This window comes from Canis lupus, chromosome 33, assembly GCF_048164855.1.
Source record: "Canis lupus baileyi chromosome 33, mCanLup2.hap1, whole genome shotgun sequence".
Classification (NCBI taxonomy): domain Eukaryota; kingdom Metazoa; phylum Chordata; class Mammalia; order Carnivora; family Canidae; genus Canis; species Canis lupus.
In genome coordinates this window covers 8,622,799-8,644,424 of record NC_132870.1, presented here as the reverse complement: position 1 = coordinate 8,644,424, position 21,626 = coordinate 8,622,799, and the positions used below count along the sequence as shown (strand labels likewise).

The 21,626-nt window shown below is 34.3% G+C and overlaps 1 protein-coding gene across 9 annotated transcripts in view; it reads left to right on the top strand.

The window, feature by feature from the left end:
• The window catches only part of WDFY3 (WD repeat and FYVE domain containing 3), a 234,280-nt gene that overhangs the window by 74,694 nt on the left and 137,960 nt on the right, over positions 1–21,626 (top strand). For 6 of the 9 annotated variants that reach the window (XM_072810772.1, XM_072810773.1, XM_072810768.1 and 3 more), the window contains exons 4-9: positions 1,364–1,417; positions 5,073–5,182; positions 8,991–9,152; positions 13,648–13,840; positions 15,476–15,662; positions 17,733–17,899. In XM_072810772.1, coding sequence (XP_072666873.1) covers positions 1,364–1,417; positions 5,073–5,182; positions 8,991–9,152; positions 13,648–13,840; positions 15,476–15,662; positions 17,733–17,899 — 873 coding nt within the window. The remainder of the gene's footprint in view (positions 1–1,363; positions 1,418–5,072; positions 5,183–8,990; positions 9,153–13,647; positions 13,841–15,475; positions 15,663–17,732; positions 17,900–21,626) is intronic. The other 3 variants (XM_072810775.1, XM_072810774.1, XM_072810770.1) reach the window with 1 other exon arrangement.

Sequence of the window (21,626 nt, the reverse complement as noted above, 5' to 3'; positions counted from 1 at the left end):
AACTGAGCCACCCAGGGGCTCCTGAGTCATCTTACCTCTTGTATATCCCATTCTCATTTTCTGATCGCTGATTGATTTTTATTGTAGTAAAAAACACATAACACGAGATTTATCCTCCTAACAAATTCTTAGCGTATGGCGCAGTTCACGCAAAGTGAAATGTCCTACAGCAGAACTCTCGGACTTTTTTATCTTGTGTAACTGTAGCTTTGTATTTACTGAACAGCAGCTCCTATCTCTTCCTTCTCCTGGCCTCAGCATCATTCTACTTTTTGCTTGTATGAGTTTGGCTACTTTTGATACCTTACATGACCTTTTATGTCACAGGAAGTTATCATTGAAAGTAATTTTGCTAAAATTTATGTGCATATAATTTCTCTCCAAAAATTGAGCCCTCTGTTGTCTATTTGTTGTGCATCATGGCAAAGTTATTTTTTCAGGACTCTTCTGAATTTGGTGTAAAGTACTTGTTACTTTGTTTGCTACCTAATTACCAGCCACATATAAAGTCTTTCTATCAGATTGTTTCTAACATGGATTGTAGATATCTCAGTAGGAAGATATGCTTATCTGCAATTCTGTTGTTTGAATCTATCCATCAGAATGTAGTAAAAATGGAAACCTGCAAAATGGGTACAAGGACTGATGTGTAATGTATTAGGGCAACCTGACAGTTATCGTTTTTTCTGTTTCCCATAATTCTCTCTTGATTGTTGCCTCCATGTGGCATTTCTTTTTTAAGATTTTATTTATTTATTCATGAGAGAGAGAGAGAGAGAGGGAGAGAAAGAGGGGCAGAGACACAGGCAGAGGGAGAAACAGGCTCCATGCAGGAAGCCCCACGCAGGACTCGATCCCTGGTCTCCAGGATCGCACCCTGGCCTGAAGGTGGTGCTAGACCACTGAGCCACCCGGGCTGCCCTCCATGTGGCTTTTGTTAAAAATATGTAGTGGCTCTCAACTAATTTGAAAAAATTTATTATTTTGTGGTCATATTGTGTACAAGATAGAGTTTAAGATTTTTTTCCTACCCCCTGTAGGTATTTGTTAAGTGTGACTATGCAGTCTGCTTAGTTCTAAGGGCATATGGTCTGTTTATGTCATTGAAGCAAAAAATCGCCACCCATGTGAAATAGTATCTTCAGTTTATTATATTATAATATATAATATATTATATTTTAGCATTACTGCATAATAGGTGCTGCTGTTAAATACAATGGTGTGATCCCCAGTGGGCAGCAGCTTGGTGATGGAGAAGCTGGTGGATGCTTACCACAATTGGTGTCTTATGTAGCATCTGTGGTGGGATTAGTATAACATAGTGAATCCCCAAGTAGACAACACAGCCTCTTTTTTTAAACAGAAAAACAGTGTGCCCCGCTGTCCTCCAAGGATTTCAAAGCCACAACACCCTCAGGTAATTTTCTCAAGGTGTGGTTGTGTATTATCAAATGAAAAAAGAGCATGGAAGCTTTGAGTTCTAATACTATTTTTCTGACTAACTTGTGGAAGTTTTTTTGAGATGGGAAGGAGTTTTTAGGGCTTGGTTTCTTCATTAATGAAAATATATAATGATACTATTGATGTGTTTCACATTATAATCTTGCATAAATTTGACAATGACTATGCTTTAAATGCAAAGGAAAAATTGTATTGCACTAACAAGTTTTGCATTCTGATTGTTCTCAATATTGTCTAACTGAATTCACTTACATTCTATCTGTAAATTTCTTTTAAAATTGTCAATCAGCTATCATTTAATAATGAGGTCTGCTAACTCCATTTCTGTATTTTTCAGTTAACTGTATGTATTGAAATGCAGTGTGAAAACTAAAGCTTGAATCAAATGATTGGCAACTCTCAAGATGGGTTAATATTAATATGTTCCTTTCATTAACTCTTATAACCTTAAGTTAAATCATTTAAATTTGTATTGTTAAATATTAGTGAAAATGAAAGCTCCTATTGCAGTTTTTTTTTTTTTAACTAGAAGTGTCTTTATTTCAAAGTTTTAAGAAACTATAATTTGTGGAGGTTTAATTTAAAATTATTTTCTAGTATAATTAAAAAATATTTTTAAGATGGCACTTAATATTAAATACTTTTACTATGAGCTTCTTCACTTATTTAAAATAAAAGGTGGAAGAACCCAATAAGGTGTTTTGAATGGCAACATACTGAAAAAAGTAGGTGAGAGTAAAATAGTTTTTATGAATACATTTGTTATGTAAAGATCATTTGTCAATGAGGTCTTCTCCACATTCTTCTCAGAAAAGAATAGTAGTTGTTATTAAGTTGGTACAGTTGTTAGATACTGTTAATAATTACACTATCTTGATCTTTTTCAGTATATTTTCATGTGTATTAATCAGGTCATCAATCCATTGTTGTAATGTTTAATAACAATTAGAACATTGAGAGTTTTAAAAACTCTATTATTTATCTGTTCTGATCTTGAGGAATACCTTAATATTCATTGTCATCCAACACAAGAGAAACCACACATTTGTGTAAATGCCCACTCTTGCTCAGATAAATAGAACTATTGCAAGCCAGGAGTGCATTTTTGGTGTTTTGGTTCTCAAAATAAGCATTAGCATTCATTGTTCATAATTGACAACTTACTGAATAGCAGTTGTTGAGTAGCAGAAAATACCTTTTTGTCCAATTTTCTTTTAACATTAATAGCATTATGTTAAAAAACATGGGTAGCATTCAAATTCACTCAAAATGTGTCTTATCTATATCTCTCTAGCTTTTGTACCGGGAAGGTAATTTTGTTTATTTTTTCAGCATCTTTTAAAAATTTTCTGTCAGAAGCATAGGTGGTATTGACCAGTTCATTTACTAATCAGCTTTTTTGTTGTTGTTATGAAATAGAATTTTGTTACATTGATTTCACAATGGAATAATCAATTTGAAGACTGCAAGTAGTTTTTTAGTATGTTGAGTTACGAAGTTGAAAATGCACAATTTAACACCAAAGTTGCCTAACTTGTACAGAAGCCTAGGAAATGAAAGCAGAACATTGCAGCCTTTGAGAATTTTACTCACTGGAAAGGAGTCCTCTTCCTTACATGAGCATGTAATTCCTATCAAGGAAAGGGAGCTTATGTAATGTAGTATTAAAACCTGGTCCATTACAGGTTTGCAGGAAAACTTGCAAATCCATATTTACCAATGGTCTCAAACCACAATTGCTAAAGTATGTTTCTCAGTGGCATTCTTTTATTTGTTTGCTTCCCTCTCTAGAGAGACCTTCAAAATTTAACTAGCCTTGAATGTTGCTTTCTTTATATTGTTACTCCCCTTCTCAGAACTTTTAGGAATCTTTGTTATCCACAGTAAACTCAAACACTCTTGATGTTTGTAGTAAGTTGAGCTCAAAGTGTCCTTCTTTGATCTCTTTAGGTTCACTCATTTAACAGATATGTGTCTAGGACCCACTTAGTACCAGAGATGTACTTTATACTAGGGACTGGTGGTGTGAACAAGGCAGACAAGAAGGAGTCTGTTCCCATGGTGTTTTTTTTTTTTTTTTTCTCCAGAGAGGGGCAAGAGGGTATAAATCAGTGAAAATATGAATACAATAATTTCAACACGTTTAAGATGTTGAAATATTAGAAATAAGCCAGGCTTCTGTTGGCTTCCCTCTTTTCTAGTAATTTTTTATTTAATCACTATCTTTATCTCTTACAGGCTAGACAGCTTGGATTTGAATATAAGTTTTGTCACTGACTAGCTATGTGGTTCTAGGCATATTACTCATCCTCTCCATTTCTCAATTTGTATTATTATGACAGGCTTAAGAATAGAAAATAACTCATAAGATTCTTGTAAAAATTAAATGAGCTAAATCCTCAAGTACTTTAAAGAGTGTTCTACAATTAAGACTTAGGAAAAATTTTAGATAGCTTATTTTTACTATTAAAATATTCTTTCAAAGTTTTTAAAGATGAAATATGCCTAGCATAGTATCCTATGTAAGTCTTGTATTCATTCAATTATTTTATGAAACACTTTTATCTTGATTTTCTTAAATGGAGGAAAAAAATACCTCTAAGGCAACCTAAATTCTATTTATTCTGCATTTTGCATTTTTATCATGTGTGTTAAGTGTACATTAGCAACTTATTAGGTTGGTTTGATATGTGAACAGATGGGCTTCTTTTCTGACAACTTTAATTCATCTCCTTTATTGATATAAAAATTGATGAACTCTATGCCGATGAAATTAATCACATGGTTTGGGATTTGTCCTTTTTCCCTTACCTCTGAAACCGTAAATGACTAAATTTACTTTCATAGATTGCTCCAATGGTACCGTGCTGTGCATGACACTATTCCCACTGTCAACTGCTCAAGTCCCTCCTCACGTGTATCACTGTGGCAGCCTCATGATTTGTGTCACCTCCACCAGGTGTCTTTGCCCTTCCAGTTTATTTTACACATCACCACTAAATAGTCTGAGAATGATCCTTTCATCATCTACTTTGCTCAAAAAAACTATATTTGCTTTCTCTTGCTCAGAGAGTCAAATACAGCCATTAGATTACCTTCCTTCCTAAATTGGCTTTGATTTTCTATCACTACTGTTGATACTAGACTCTAATTCTCAAAATGCTCTTGTAGAATATTAACCCAGTGTTATTACAGTTCTTTGTCTTGATCTTGCATATTAGGCTCAGTCTTCTATTTTCACTTTTGTTTTAATACTGTGCTTTTAATCTCTCTGTTCCCTGCCTTCCCTCCCACTTCCTAGACAAACGTATCCTTATTTTCCAGGTACGTTTAGCTCAAATTTTACCTTTCTCATGACTCTTTTTGACTAGCTCATGACGTAACTATCCCTAAAATCTATAGGTTGACTTCTGTGTTTTTGTGTTGATCTGATGATATACTAAGGGCCTAGATATACATTAAAATATTACTCTTTTTAACATATTTTACATAGAGCATGTAATTGTGTTGATATAAAGATGTGCTTAAATGATCGTTTTTCGGCAGGTTTTAAGGAAAAACCTCTTTATATGTGATACCCCCCACCTTATGTCTTTTCTTTGGTTTTATAGAAGCTGCAAGTCGCGCCATAGTCCAATTTCTAGAAATCAATCAGAGTGAAGAAGCCAGTAGAGGTTGGATGCTTCTGACAACAATTAATTTGTTAGCATCCTCTGGTCAGGTAAGTTGTTTTTATGTTTGGTAACTACTTTTTTTATCCTCTTGGAATTTTGTGAAATTTATCACCGTATCCAAATAAGATTTTAATATAACCATTGTATTCTTTTAATCTTTCTTACATTTTACTTCATGCTGCTTACAGCATCTCTATGAGGAGGTTTATGTTTTAGAACATAAACCTGAAGAAATGCCTAACTTAAACAGTGTTTTCCATCTTTGTCACCTCATAACACGCGTATAGAACACAATACCATCCTAGGCATAGCAGTGGACTTCCTGTGACTGTAGACAAGGAGTCCAGGAGCTCTGGCTCCATCGGACCCAGACCAACACTTCTGTAACTCATGTTAGGGAACTTGCCTTAGAAGAATCATCTGAGGTCACTTCACTAATAAGGTATAAATGACATTGAAAATACTTTTAAATTTTCTAATTTTTATGGAAAATATGGGAATACTGACATTTTCAGGATAATATATATTCCCTTCCTGCTTAATCTATTCTGGAGATTGCCCCCTGCCCCACCAATCACCTTTAAAATATCTGCCATGATCTGTATTGCATCTACTTGGTGATGAGCTATTTGGATACCTGATTATTGGTCTGTGAGGTGGACATTCAAGAGGTTTTTGCAGCCTTCTACAGTTCCAAATAGAATTACCCAGCAAAGTTAGTACTACTCTTGAGAATGGTTATTACAGTGGGCTTTTCAAACAACTATCATTTAATAATTGAATTTACAAAGGTAGCTGTGACACTAGTCTGTTCTACAGTGATGGGCCACAGCGGAAACAATGCATATTCCTTAGTAACCATGTCCTGACACTAATCACTAGCCTAAAGTAGTAGCACTTGGAGTTTTTTCCTTTAGAATCCCCTTTTTTGTTTGCTGGTTTAGGTTTGTTTGTTTGTTTCTCAACATCACAAAAGGAATCAGACCAATTTGCTCTGATGTACCTGGGACTTTCCAGATTTTAGCCTGCAAGCCGTACATCCCAGACAATCCTTGAGTCCTGGGCAAATAGAGGTATTTATTTATCCTAAGTAACCTTCAGATAGTCCTAAAGAGGCCCACTGTTTCATGTATCTGTGACCATACCAGAAAACTATCAAAATGTCAGTTCTATTTGCTATTGATTGTAGCTATATGTCTCCATGTTGTACAAAAAATTTGGTTGGGTTCAGAATAGCATGTAAAAATAATCATTTTTAATTGTGATATTTCTAAGTTTTATTCATATTTTCTGTAGATGCTATCTTTTTCACGTGTGAACAGAAAGTGTATCCTACCAGAATACCTAACACAGTAGAAAGTCAGTAAATGTGGATTAACTTAAATGTGTACAGATAGACAGATTGCCTTAAAAGTATAAGAAAAGAATCAGGAGACCAAATCACTTTTTGAAAAAATTACAAATGATGTTGATTACTAGTTTGGATACCAAGTTATACTTTTAGTCTGTCAGTTATAAAATGAGAATGAAAAATCATACCATTTTGCCTAATGTAAAGGGAAAGCTAGTAATAACCTAACTAGAAAAAGAGACATTTTAAAAGAAAATTCAGTGTTAAATATTTTGAGTTGACTTTTTTGTAGGCGTCCTAAATCAACATGTAGATGACAGAGATGGAGAAGATGAAGACAATCCTATAAAATGCAGTCATGGGGTATACGTAGTACTATGAAAATTGAAATGTGAACCTTACAAATTTCGTAGGTGAGGGTAGGAGGAAAGATAAGGATTAAAGCTTCAGACGTGGTCAGACCTTTAATGTCAGGGAGTGCCTGGGTAGCTTAGTAGGTTAAGCATCTGCCTTTGGCTCAAGTCATGACCCAACTCCGCACCAGGCTCCCTGCTTAGCAAAGAACCTGCTTCTCCCTCTCCCCTCCACTTGGGCATTCTCTCACTATCTCTCTCTATCTCTCTCTTAAATAAATCTTTAAAAAAATTAATAGGGGCAGCCTAGTTGTGCAGCGGTTTAGCGCCGCCTGCAGCCTGGGGTGTGATCCTGGAGACCCGGATCGAGACCCACGTCAGCCTTCCTGCATGGAGCCTGCTTCTCCCTCTGCCTGTGTTTCTGCCTCTCTCTCTCTGAATAAATAAATAAATCTTAAAAAAAAAATAGACTGATCATCAGGTGTTTGGAGACATGGGATAACTAGAAATAATCATAGTGGGAAGAGCAAAGGGTTTTTAAAATACTTGGAGGAAATGACACTGGAGATGTAGAAAGGGTCCAGATGATGCAAGGGATTGTGATTTTTTTCCCCCCAAAGGATTGTTCTTTAGGCTTTCTCTCTCCTCTCCATCACCCTACTACTGCGTTAGTTCAGGCCCCATCTCTCATATGGTTTTCTGTATTAGTTTCCTAATTATCCTGACTCTCTAGCCCTTTTTATCTAATTTAGATCTATACTATCACCAGTTATTTTTTTGAAATCTGATTCTGTTACTCCTTTGTTTGTAACACTTTAAAACTTCACTGGTTCTCCAATGCCAGCAAAAAAAAAGTCAAACTAGTGTGGGAGACCATATGCATACATAGTATACACTTGGGGACCATTTAACCAGCTCTCTAACCTAAGACAGCTTATGTCAGTAATGAGCTTCAACTGCTTCATGTGTAAAGTAAGGAACATACAGTAATAGAATCTACCTTGTAGGGTTGATGGAGGAATAGATGAGATAATTAAAATTCATAGCCTTATTCTATGATTTATACTCATTAAAGATTTGACATTATTATTGTGGCTTTTCAGGAGTTAACAGTTTTGGACTCAGGTTCCTAAAACATACTGTATACCATATAGTTCAACCTCCTATGTGTCTTCCAGGTGATCTTTCCCCCTCTTAGTTCCTATACTTTTACATTCCATTCCTGGAGGTGTGGATCACTCCCCTTTATATTAGCCTCTGTGTACTGTCATTTCTACATTTAAGAGATTAAATCATAGTTACTGATGAACCTACTTCTGCTAATAGACTACAGTCTTCTGAAGGACAGGGGTACTTTTTCATTACATGTCCAGTTCCCAGCATACTGCCAGACATACCCTATGCTTTCAAAAAATGCTTGATGAAAATGCTATTAAACTAAATACAGATGATGCCAGCCTCTTGATCTCCAGTGTGATAAAACTTGTTATTCCAAACTGCACCATGAAAAAATTTGGCAATTATTATAGTATACTTCTTAAGAATACTGAAAGGTTTACCATAAATAAAGGTGGATTGTTGAAAATAATATAGAGATTTCTGTGTATGTCAGTGATGGCTGTATCCTTCCAAGTGTCCTTCCAGCCCCAAGAATGTGTAATAAAATAAAAATGATAGTAAAGCAACTAGTAATTTGTAATTTAGTGCTTAATATATCTCACATTTGTTACATATTAACTCTAAGACTTATGTGTCAATGGATCTGTTTCATAGGAGAGGAAAGTGAGGTCCAACAAAATTAGTTTGCCCAAGTTTATGGTTAAGTTTCTTTTTTCTAAATCCCAAAGCTTACGTTCTTTGAAACGTGCTGCCTTTTAATGAATAAATAGCAAACTTAATAAATAACAAACACATCTCAATATTTGATTAAAGCAAACTTGTCTAAATGGAAAATGAATATTCGTCAGCATAGAGTCATTCTTAAATTTTTCAGGCATTTAAAAAGTTATTCTGATATATAATTTTCTGTCTTAAAATTTGTGAGTTAATGATTTAACTTCTGGCTTAAAATTTGTGAACTTACCTAGCAGTACAAATTGCAGTTATATCTGTCTGTCTACCTATTCACTTATTAATTGGTTTGTTTTCCAGAAAACCGTGGACTGCATGACAACGATGTCAGTGCCTTCCACCCTGGTTAAATGTTTATATCTGTTTTTTGACCTTCCACATGTGCCTGAGGCAGTTGGAGGTGCACAGAATGAGCTACCTCTAGCAGAGCGTCGTGGACTACTCCAGAAAGTTTTTGTGCAGGTATGGAGGGTGCTATTTGCCTGCCCATCAATACCAGTCTATTTCAAATGAAGCAGGTGCGCTCATAAAGAGATTTCTGCTTATTCCATTTTCTGTAGTATTTCATGCTTTTTTTTTTTTTTTAAGATTTTATTTATTTTATATGAGAGAGAGAGAGAGAGAGCACACAAGCAGGGGGAGCGGCAGAGAGGGAGGAGAAGCAGACTCTCCGCTGAGCAGGGAGCATGATGTAGAGCTGAATCCCAGGACCCTGGCATCATGATTTGAGCTGAAGGCAGATGCTTAACTGACTGAGCCCAGGCACCCCTTCTATGCTCTTTATTATTGACTTCATCTCATATAACTGTCACATTTCTTGAATATGAACTTTTACTTTGAGGAGTAAAGGAGTGAGGCATTAACAAGTTTATTTCTTTGGACAGATTCAACTATTAAAGTACCTTTGATAAAGCAATAACATCTCCAAAATGAACTAATAAGCAAGAAAAACTTCTATTGACAATCATATTAAATTTGGGATAATATTTCTTTTAATATCAAGAGATTCTGTTCATTGCTCTAAATACAGGAAATTCCTAGCCTATAAATATTTTTCTTGTACAAGGCAGTTTATTTTAGTAGCTGCTACCACCTCCTCTGCTCCCTGCTTATAAAGTCCTTCTTCACTGCTGTTGCTGGTTTTCTTTTAATAGCATTAGCAGTTAACCAAGGTTTAAATAGGCTGTTGTTAGCCTGAAAATATTGCCATCATTTTCATATCCTTTCTTAGGAGAAAATTTTCAAAACTATACACATGTGGAGCACAGTCTGTCCGTGGGACTAATACAGTACTAAAAAAGCCACATTTAACACAAGAGGACATATACTACATACTTTTATTTCTGTGAATCCAAAGTGGTCAGACTCTTAGCAAATTGAGTGATGGTTCCCAGGAGCTGGAGGGTGGGGAACAAGGAGTTGTTGTTCAGTGGGTGTAGAGTTTTCAGTTTTGCAAGATGAAAATGTTCTAGAGATCTGTTGTACAACATGCATGTAATGAACACTACTGTACTCTATACTTAAAAATGATTACGATGATAAATTTTGTGTTATGTGTTTTTACCTCAATTTAAAAAAAAAAAACAAAAACCACACTTGTTTGAATTCAGTTCTCTGGAATTACATAACTTTAAGATGCAGATTTCTCACCTCTGAAATAAAGATAATGATACCTACCTAAAGGGTTTTTGTGAGGATTAAGTGGAACAATACACAAAACAATGGTTCTCTGCCCAGGGTGTGGTAGACATGAACTGAAAGTCCCTATGATTGCTGCTCTTGCCACCACCAATGCCACCATCGTCAGTAGGAGTGGCAGAGAGGACAGTATCTGAAGTAGATAAGCTGGAGCCAGGTACAGGTGATGATCACACATCATATATTGGGGTCTTTGCTGTAGAGCTTTGTGGAGGTGTGAGCCATGAAGGGACAGGAGAGAGGGAAACCCAGGCAATTTTAGAAAGGAAAAGACATGGAGTCCCTGGGTGGCTCAGTGGGCTAAGCATCTGCCTTCAACTCAGGTCATGATCCTAAGGTGCTGGGTTAGAGCTCCAGGCTGGGCTCCCTGCTCAGCGGGGGATTTGTTTCTCCCTTTCCCTCTGCCTCTGCCCCTCCCCCCCACTCGTGTTCTCTCTCTCTTTCCCTCAAAATAATAAATAAAATCTTAAAAAAGAGACAATTATAAAAAAGTACTAATTCAACAAAAAATTCTCGAACACTGGATTTTTTGGGATACTTTTTACAGTGGTTAGGTAGCATCCATTATCTCCTATAATTTGCAAGACAGCCCATGACTTCAGAGGTTTTTCTTTTCCACAAAATGATGATGAGAGCAAATGGTAGAAATAGGATTATTATTTAGGTTTATCTGAGTCCTGAATTAGATTGGTTGAGAAAAGCAATGGGAATAAACAAAGGAGTAAATCTCATAGGAATTAAAGCTTCTTTAAGACATTGCTAATGAATGTAGTGGGTTAGTCTTTGCTTATTAGGCTACTGTCCCTATTTCAATAAAACCCTTCTAAAAATTAATATATTAGGCATTAAATAGAAGCTGAATTTTATGCATTTAATTCTAAATACGTATAGCAAAGATTTCTTCTAAAACTTAAAAAAAACGTTTTTTCTATCTGAATGCAGTGGGTGTTTCCAATGGAATGTGGGATTCATTTTAGCATATTGAATATTAAGGCCAAAAGGAACTTCAAAGAAAATTTGACTGAAACTCCCCATTTAAAGTTACAGAAACTAATAGCCAAGGCTGTGATGCACAGCAGGTGTGTGGCAGGGATGGGAGCCTTGCTCTTCCCACCTCCTAACCCAGTCTTCCTTTAGCTTTTCACTTCTTCATTTCAGTTTCTCATCACAGGCTGGACACTGTATTCATCATTTTGTCTAGAACACCGGTGGAGACAGAATTATTGAGTGTTTTCAGCATACATGTTGTTTGTGGTAGATGAAATCCTTATGTTTATGTTATGTGACAGATGGTTTCCTGGGACCTTAGCATTGGTACTGCTTCATGTAGGCATGCGTTGTATTTTTTTGTTTGTTTTTTTTTGTGTGTGTTTTGTGGGGTTTTGTTGTTGTTTTGTTGATATGGCCAGTTATTCTCTCCTACACTTGGCTGGAATGAATAACAGAGTCCCTGCAAATAGAAATGGTTACTGTATGGGAGAAGAGGAATTGAGATACAGACTCTTTGGTTTTTTATTCTATAAAATAAAAGGATTACATGAGATTATTTCTGAGAATATTTTTGCCTTTAAAGATCAAGAACTAGTTATTTTTAAGAATCAACAAATTTAAGGAATTAAATTCAGTTCATTTTTGAGAACAAAGATTTGATTTAGAAAAATATTTTATTTTTGGATTTGTTTTTATATTACAAATTAGAAAAATGACATCCATTTCTCTAATCACAAGGGCAGTGTGAGAACCAGTGAAAAGTGTAATTGATAATACACCTTTCTGAGGAGAGGTATTTTTGTTGCAGTTGACTGTCCTTTTTTCATATTATCATTTTTGTTGCATTTGACACATATGGAAAAAGATAATACCTATTACATGTATTAAGTCAGTATCCAACAATTTCTCTAGGCATTTTGTATATGTCTGTTGGAGGGGAAAGCCTGTATTTACTGATTTTGTAAATATCTTCTTTCTTTAAATTCTTGGTCCTTTTTTTTTTCCCTTTCTGATATTTGGCAGCTATGAATTAGAAAGCCCTTCTATTTAAATTTTTGCATTGAAGGAAATAGGAAAAGTAAAACCTAGCTATCTCAGACAAAACATATTTTAAATACTTTTTTTTTTGTATTTTGCAGTTTCCCTACAGATACTGAAATACTCAGATTTCATGAAGCACTTGTCTTTCAAAAGAATAAAACTTACATGAATTAGTTACTTTATTCATTATTATATGCATTTTAAAATATTTAGAAAAGAAACTTTAGCAAGGAAGAGAAAAGTTAACTTCTCCTGATGCTGAGTCAAGATTAGAAGAAAAAAATCCACTGAAGGCAAAAACCATAACTGAATTTTGCAAGTAGTGGCTCTTGGTTTTTTTTGAGTCCTTGTGCAATATAAATTCTGCAAATCATAGGTAAGGGATAAGCTCTTATCCCAAAGCTTAAGAAGTTTTTTAAATCTTCTTTGAAAGCCAAGCCTTAGAAGATTTTTGGCTACTAGACATAATTGAAAGATACTTCTGAATAAAGATGATTTTATTATTGTAATATCCCCTTTTACTTGTACAGAGATAAGAACAATTTAAAAAAATACTTCTACAGACCTGTTTTTACTTTCTCACCTCCCTAAAACTGTCCTATTTAAAGAAGAAAATTGTGTCTCACCTAGGACAATCTAAGAATTTAAAAACCAAAGTAGAAAACCAAAATGTTGACCTTGAAAGTTACTATTGATTTATTCCAGTTTAGAGTCAGTATGCAAAAATACCATAGAGAAGGGTACCTGGGTGGTCAATCAGTTAAGTGTCTGCCTTCAGCTCAGGTCATGATCCCAGGGTTCTGGGATCGAGTCCCATGTCAGACTCCCTGCTCAGCAGAGAATCTGTTTCCCCTTCTTTCTCTGCTCCTCCCCTTTATGTTCTCTCTCTCTCTCTTTCTTTCTCTCCCCTCTCTCAAATAAATAAATAAAATCTTAAAAAAAAATAGCACAGAGAAGACAGGATAGTAAACACCAGAGTTGTTGTTGTTTTTAAATAAGCTGATAAAAGTAGGCCTGGCTTACTGTCTTACCATAACATACTTCTGAATTATGGATTTTTTTTTAATGTTGCCTTAGTTAAGAACACCCATCATTGTGGCTTAATGATATCACTTATACTAACCCTGAACTTTCCAAGTTTTTAATAATAAGATCTAGTCCTCTTCTAGCTCCTCCCTTTACCCATCCATTCATTTATTTAAATACATATTTGTTTTGTGTTTTTTAGATCTTAGTGAAACTCTGCAGTTTTGTTTCTCCGGCGGAGGAGCTGGCTCAAAAAGATGATCTCCAGCTTTTATTCAGTGCAATAACCTCTTGGTGCCCTCCCTACAACCTGCCTTGGAGGAAGAGTGCTGGAGAAGTCCTTATGACCATATCCCGTCACGGTCTTAGTGTCAATGTAGTGAAGTATATTCATGGTGAATATTTCTTTATGTTTATTTGAAAGTTTATTTGAAAGTTTCTTCCATTTTCCTCATATGATGACAACACTGCTTTTTTCTCTCTCAATCCTCTAAAGATTGATTTTATTTTGAATTAAAAACAATATTTACCAGGAGAAAAAATTTTTTTTATTCATGAGGCATTTCAAATGTTAGAAATTTTTATATGTTACAACAAAGGATGTTTACAAGAGTTGAAATAATTTCATTGTCTTGTTTAATCATAATGTAAGTTCGGTGTCACAGCCCATTCTTTCCTCCTTTTCTACTAAAAAATATTTTTTTGAGATGCTATAATTTAAAGCCTTTCTGAAGATACTTCATAAATAGGTAGATAAGTATCTGCGCAATGAGACATAAATGAATTTAGATGGTTCTTTATTAGCACTAAGGGGGAATTGTAGATTCTGTTGAACTCCCATATAAGTGTCAGCTACCCTTCAAAATGTCTAAATAAGAGACAATGTAGCATCTCAGATAGTTCACTTATATATTTTTTCCTGAAAATCTTTCAAAATAATTTTTAATACAACGGTTTGTTTACTCATAACATCCAGTCATTAAATGTTTCCTGCCTCCATTCCTATGTTAAATCTTCTTGGCTTTTTTATGTGACACTGAGTTTCCTTTAGACAAACAAATTTTGTTAAAGAGAGAGAAAAATCTTTTTTTTTTTTTTTTGATAGTTTACACTCTGTTTTATTTCATGGAACAACTAATAAATCATAGAGTTATGCCTCATTCAAAACCCCATTTCTATTCTTAAATTTGGTCATGATTCATGAGTCAACCTGCTTCTGCTCGAACTCACACTCCTCCATGCTTTTACTGAGCTATGAGTGTTCAGTGGAAAATTTGCTTTAACTCAAAGGTCAGAAGGGTCCACAAGAACAAATGAGTTACCATTACATCCTAGTGCCTGCCCAGCTGTGCAAGGGCTTCTGTGATAGATGTCACATCCACCCAGCACCTCTCCACAAGGCTCTGTGCTGGGAAAACTTCTTGTAGTTAAGGAGTGTGTGACAGCCTGCTTGGGGGTCCAAGCTCAGTGTTCCTCTGACTGCGAGGCTGAATTGGGCCTGCAATGTGCCTGCAGGTGGCTGAGAGAAAATCTTTTTTTTGAAAAGCCTTTAATTGCCAAAGTCAGTGAGAAGGTATAACTTGTGCTTTAAATTAGTAATATATAGGGCAAACATAACTTAAAGATTTTATTTCTTGAAGTCTTTGTCTATCTCATTGGTCCAAATTCACCCTAATTTGAGTTTTTAAACTAATGATTGGAATTTTCTTTTTAATGACGTAAAAGATTAAAAATACCATTTGGCAGCAAGGAATCATTTTGTTTAATGAAAAACATCCAAATATGATGTAAAAACTATACATGTCAACTACTTTTCAATAGTTGTATTACTCTTTGTTTACTACTTTGAGACAGAGCTTTTACAGTGAATTTGAATCTTATATTTACTTTTAGAACATGTGACCTTTATCTTACAGTATTTTATAGATACATTAAAAATTTAATGTTTTATTAAACACTGGTTAAGAGTAAAAAATTTTTTAAAGCAATTTACATAAATAATATGTTTATTTAATTCTTAATTTTTGCAGAAAAAGAATGTTTATCTACATGTGTTCAAAATATGCAGCAATCAGATGACCTGTCTCCCCTAGAAATTGTTGAAATGTTTGCTGGGCTTTCTTGTTTCCTCAAAGATTCGAGTGATGTTTCCCAAACTCTTTTGGATGATTTTCGGATATGGCAAGGATATAATTTCCTTTGTGATCTCTTGCTTAGGTAAAACCCCCACAATTTAAGAATATGTTTTAAATGTCTACTCAGTCTTTTTCATCAATGGAAACAGTGTGGTCTGGGACTATGGAGAAAAAGGAATTATTTATTTATTTGTTTATTTATTTATTATTATTTTTTAATCACTTATTTAATGTATACTTTTATCTCGTTGGCTTTAATCCCTTCTCTTTATTCCTGTCTGTCAACAGAGAATAAAAAGTGAGTTTAAGCTGGCTAACGCAGGCTACTCTACTTGGTAGAGTCCGTGGTCAGGTGTGGAAGTAAATCTGCTCTGCAGTAGCTGTGGGAGAAGAGCTTAGATGAACTAATCAGCATCTTCCTAAAGTATAAACTCTGTGTGCTTACTTGTATTTTTGGGATTTATTACAATACCAGTGGTTTATTAATATAGTTAATATTAATAATTACGTGGATTGAATGAGACCTTACAAATATATATATATATATAAAACAAAATGTCTCACAAGCCCCCTTGTCCATCCCAAATGTTTCATGTGTATCCTGGGAAAATGACTGACTGCAAATTTCTTAGGAAGAAAATACTCAATGCCTTACTAGTTGTTCCTCGCCCATAACTTACTTTTAAATAATTTTATCTGCACTCTTGTAAATTCCTTATTTCTGACACCAGTTTAACCTAGTTGCCATTACTACTAAGCAGTTCCCTAGAATATAATTTTGCACATATATCCTTATTTATAAAGGAGGACATAAAAATAGATGAAACAAGCATTTCGGGATCCCTGGGTGGCACAGCGGTTTGGTGCCTGCCTTTGGCCCAGGGCGCGATCCTGGAGACCCGGGATCAAATCCCACGTCGGGCTCCCGGTGCATGGAGCCTGCTTCTCCCTCTGCCGGTGTCTCTGCCCCTCTCTCTCTCTCTCTCTCTCTCTCTGTGACTATCATAAATAAATAAAAAAAAAAATTAAAAAAAAAAAAAAGAAACAAGCATTTCACTTTACTTAGGGGGGGTGTTAATTGGTATAATCCTTTGAGAATGCAGGTGATCAGCTACTATCAAGAGCCTCAAAAATGTTGATACTCCTTGAGTGTAATTTCACTTATGGTTATTAATCCAAAAATATAAAAATATAATCCTAAATGTAGACAAAATTTTATGTGTATTAGTGCTCCTATATTCTGATTTCTACTGACTGTGCCTTCTTTTCCCCAAATCTGTGGTTGGCTCTTCAAGACCATTGAAAGAATATGTATAGGGATTTTATATTAAAGGAAAAACATTTGTGTTAACATGGGTAAATCAAAAAAACAGGTTATTCAAAGTGAGTTGTGAGGCTAAAACTACTTTTACTTTTTTTCCTACTTGTGTGCATTCTTCAGCTTTATTTTAATGAGAACTTTAATTAGTTCTATGAGGGAGGAAGCCCCAATAAATCTTAGTCTTTAAAAAAGATAGTTTTGCACCCTATTTTGTGTTTTTGATAAAGCCACAGTCAAAAGATAATTCCATAATGACTCCAAGTGTTATTTTTAAAAATTGTCAGACTCTCACAACTTTACTTAAATGTATTCCAAAGACAGTACTTTAATTAATGAAATACAGATAAAGATTTAAAATTCTTTCCAGGAAATTAATTTTTAAAAATTGTTAACAAAGAAATGTCTTTGGAAAGAAATGGTTAGTAAAGTTTTTAGTTGTAAACAGTGAAACTTTATAATCTTAGAGTTTTAGGGAAAAAAAAGAATTTTAGGGAATTTAAGAGACATTTCATGTCATTCTTTTATTTTATAGATACTTTCTATCAAAGATTAGCGATCTACCTAAAATAACACTGTTAAAGGCAAGATCAGCACTTATATATATGAGGTCTTAGCATATTTGGCATAATTTTCTTTCGTTGTGGTGTAATGTCTTTATAATGAAATTTGTAGGTTTAAAAAATAGTTTGTTTTTATATAAGGAAAAATTGTATGAAGAAACTTTTTGGAGTACTTTATACATTTATTGCATATGCAAATTGAAAATTTCTACATTAAATTTGAATATACAGCAAAAGAGAAAAAATATTTACTAAACCATACTTTTCCTAGATTGGAACAAGCAAAAGAAGCAGAATCCAAAGATGCCTTGAAAGATCTGGTTAATCTGATAACTTCCCTAACAACATATGGTGTCAATGAACTAAAACCAGCTGGTATTACCACAGGAGCACCCTTTTTATTGCCTGGATTTGCAGTACCTCAGCCTGCAGGGAAAGGTGAGTTTTGTTTTTGTTTTTGTTTTTTTTCCCTATTCTGGACCACTCAAAGATGTAGAAACAATAAATTAGTAAATAAATAAATTTAACTTTGAGTACTCCTTGTTATATGTAGAAAGGTAATAGGCTATTATTCATATACATTATTCAATACTATATATTCATCAGAGTTTATGCTTTATTTATGGTGTAAATTCTTGAGTGACAACGTTACCAGATCTAATACTTGAAAACAATGTATATTATGAAAATACTGTAAGAATCAGCTTATGAAATTTACATTTTAGTATTTCATCTTAACATTTAAACAGCTTAATAACCTAAACATCCTCTTTTTGAATGTTGGCTGCTAATGCATTTTTAGATTATGTGGTTGGAACTTGATTCACTTTCTGATCACCATGCTTATCTCTATATAAGATATAAACAGAAAGCAGAGGTGAAAATGCTTATATTTTAAAAAATAGGTACAAAGACTTTTTATTTTTGAGAGAGAAAGAGAAGAGCAGAGAGAGGCAAAGGGAGAGAATCTTAAGTATGCTCCACACCTAGCATGGAGCCTGACCAGGGGCTGGATCTCAACCCTGATGTCATGACCTGAGCCAAAATTGGACGCTTAACCGACTGAGCCACCCAGGTGCCCTGTAAAGACGTTATATTATTTCTTTCAGGCTGGAGAATAAATTTTATAATTCACATTTCCTAACTTTGACTCTTCATCTAGTGATTTTTTAACCAAGAAAACTCGTTTAGTTAGTAACATTTAGTTATGTAAGAGTGCAAGCAAGTTTTACTGTTTAATTTTTTTAACTGCATAACTGTTCTGAAAGATCTGAGCCTGAAGGCCTCTTCTAGTTTCTTTCCTATGATTGTCACTTACTACATATTTGGTAGTTACGATATTTACATGTAAAATTTCACTAGCCAGAAAATATCAACCTGTCTGGTTATTTAAGTATCACAGTATGTTATCTATGTATTTTTATTACATAGAAGTCAGCAGTTATAAATCTTTTTCTTCAGTGAAGAGAAATGGATTTACTAGAAAGTCCTCAATTTAATTTACTGGAGAAAATTATATTCAAAAGTCATGACTTAGGGCAGCCTGGGTGGCTAAGCGGTTTAGCGCCGTCTTCAGCCCAGAGCCTGATCCTGAAGATCTAGGATCGAGTCTCACGTCGGGCTCCCTGCATGGAGCCTGCTTCTCCCTCTGCCTGTGTCTCTGCCTCTCTTTCTCTCTGTGTGTCTCATGAATAAATAAATAAAATCTTAAAAAAAAAAAGTCATGACTTAGATTGGAGTTGTCAGATTTCCTATAGTAAATTGTACCCTCATTGTGTAGGCTATATAGGACTTTTCAAGTGAGTCTCTATGCAATAACTAGAATTCCAGGCATATCTTACCGAGAAGTTCAAGGTTTCACTTTATTTAACACTAAGAAAAAAATAAGAGTCTCAAAAAACTTCTAATTTATAGACTGTAGCTTGAATATTCCACAATTAACTATTTCTTTGAGTTAATTTAAAAATAGCTCACAGCATATATCTTATTTTAAACTTCATTGTTTTGGTTAATCAATCTAATCATGATACTGAAATAATAGTTATAATAGCATAATTTTGTAATGAGAGAATTAATGCAGCACAGTTAACCTTCCTCATATGTTTTCCTTATATTGTCTCATCTGTAAAAGAGATAACCACATATACTGGGGTTACTGGGAGAATCTAGTGACTTGATGTCTACGAAAGTGCAGTTAACTAAAAGGACAGTGCCCCCAGAGTCAGAATTCAGGTGACCATGAGTCATTCAACCTTTCTAAATCATCCCTTTCTTCTTCAGAATAGTTGATGTAATAATAGTCTATAAAGTGAATGGATCAGCTAGATCATTTTCAGTTTCATCTATAAGTCCAAAAATATATTTCCTGTAGCCTGCGTTGTAGAGTTATTGTGCAGACTAAAGGAGATAGCTCTGTTTCATATACAGAGAATATGGAATGGCTTTTTTTTTTTCCTGGTCAACAATATTGAGACATCATTTGCATATATTCAGATCTATTCATTTTAAGTGTTGAATTTGATGAGTTTTCATAAGTATATGTGCTTGTGTAATCACCACTGTAATCATAATATGGGATATTCCAATCCTTCTAAAAATTTGTTTCCCTTTACAATCCTCGCTTCCCTACCCGCTTGCCCTGGCAATCATTGATCTACTTTGGTTTCAGCCTTTCTAGAATTTCATAAACTGGAATCATATAGTATATAATTTCTTGTATCCAGTTTCTTTCACTTTTATGATTTATCCAGGTTATTGCATGTATCTGAAGTTTGTTCCTTTTTTGGATAGTATTTCATTATTTGGATTTCTTGTACTTTGTTTGCCTCCTCATCAACTGATGGCATTTATTTAACTATCATGAATAAAGCTACTATGAACATTTATATGAAACAAGTCTTAGTGGGGACATGTATTTTCATTTCTTTGGGGCAAATACCACACAGTAGAATGCTGGGTCATATGAATATGTAACTTTATGAGAAACTGCCAGAATTTTTTCTAAAGTAGCTATCCCATTTGCACTACCATCAGCAGCAATGTGAGAAAGTTTGCTTTATATCCTCAGCAACACTTGGTAGTGTTAGTCTTTTTAATTTTAGATATTCTAGTGAGTGTGTTGTAGTATCTAGTTGTGTTTTTAATTTGCATTTTTTGAAATTATTTCAGGGACCTTTTAATGTGTTTATTTGCCACCTGTATCTCTACTTTGGTTCAGATCTCTGTCTGTGCCCAGTATTCAATAGGATTGCTCTTTTTATTGGGATTTTAAGTCTTTTAAATATTCTGGATAAATCTTTTAAAAGTTACGCATATTTTGTAAGTATGTTCTCCTGGTCTTAACTTGCCTTTTTTCTTAGTAGCATCTTTAGAAGAATGGAAACTTTTAGTTTTGATGAAGTCCAACTTATCATTTTAAAAATATTTTGAAAAAAATTATTTTGTATATTTTACCTCGAATTGAAAAATTTTAACCCAAATTCACTAAGATCTGTGTTTTCTTCTAGGAGTTTCATATTTTGATAACTTTTGTAAGGGTCTGTGATACCTTTTAATTTATATATATAGTAGAAAAGAAGGTTTTTTTCTTCCAGTATGGACATCTATGACCTTTTGTTGAAAAGACTGTGTATAACCAGATATCTGTGATTCTTTTTCAGTTCTGCTCCATTGATGGATATGTCTGTCCTTAAGCCTGTACTATAAAGTGTTGACTCTCTATCTAAAGCGACTCTTGAAATAGAGTCATTTAAGTTGTCTGATTTTGTTCTTTTCAAAAGTACTTTGGCTATTCTGCATTCTTTGAACTCCATATATATTTAATAATCATGTCAGTGTTTAAAAACAAAACTAAGCTTCTTGAGATTAGGAGTTGATTGGGATTACATTAAATGTAGATCAACTTGGGAACAATTCGCATCTTAATGATATTGACTCTTTCAATCCATGAATATATATAGCTTTCCATTTATTTGGGTCTTATTTTCTCCAACTATAGTTTTATAGTGTACATCGCACAGGATTTTCAATTCTTTTGTTAAATTTACCTTTAAATATTTTATTCTTTTTGATACTATTGTGAACAGAATTGTTTTCTTAATTTCATTTCAGATTTCTTGTTGCTAGTTTCTAGAAATGCAATTGATTTTTTAAATATTACCCATTT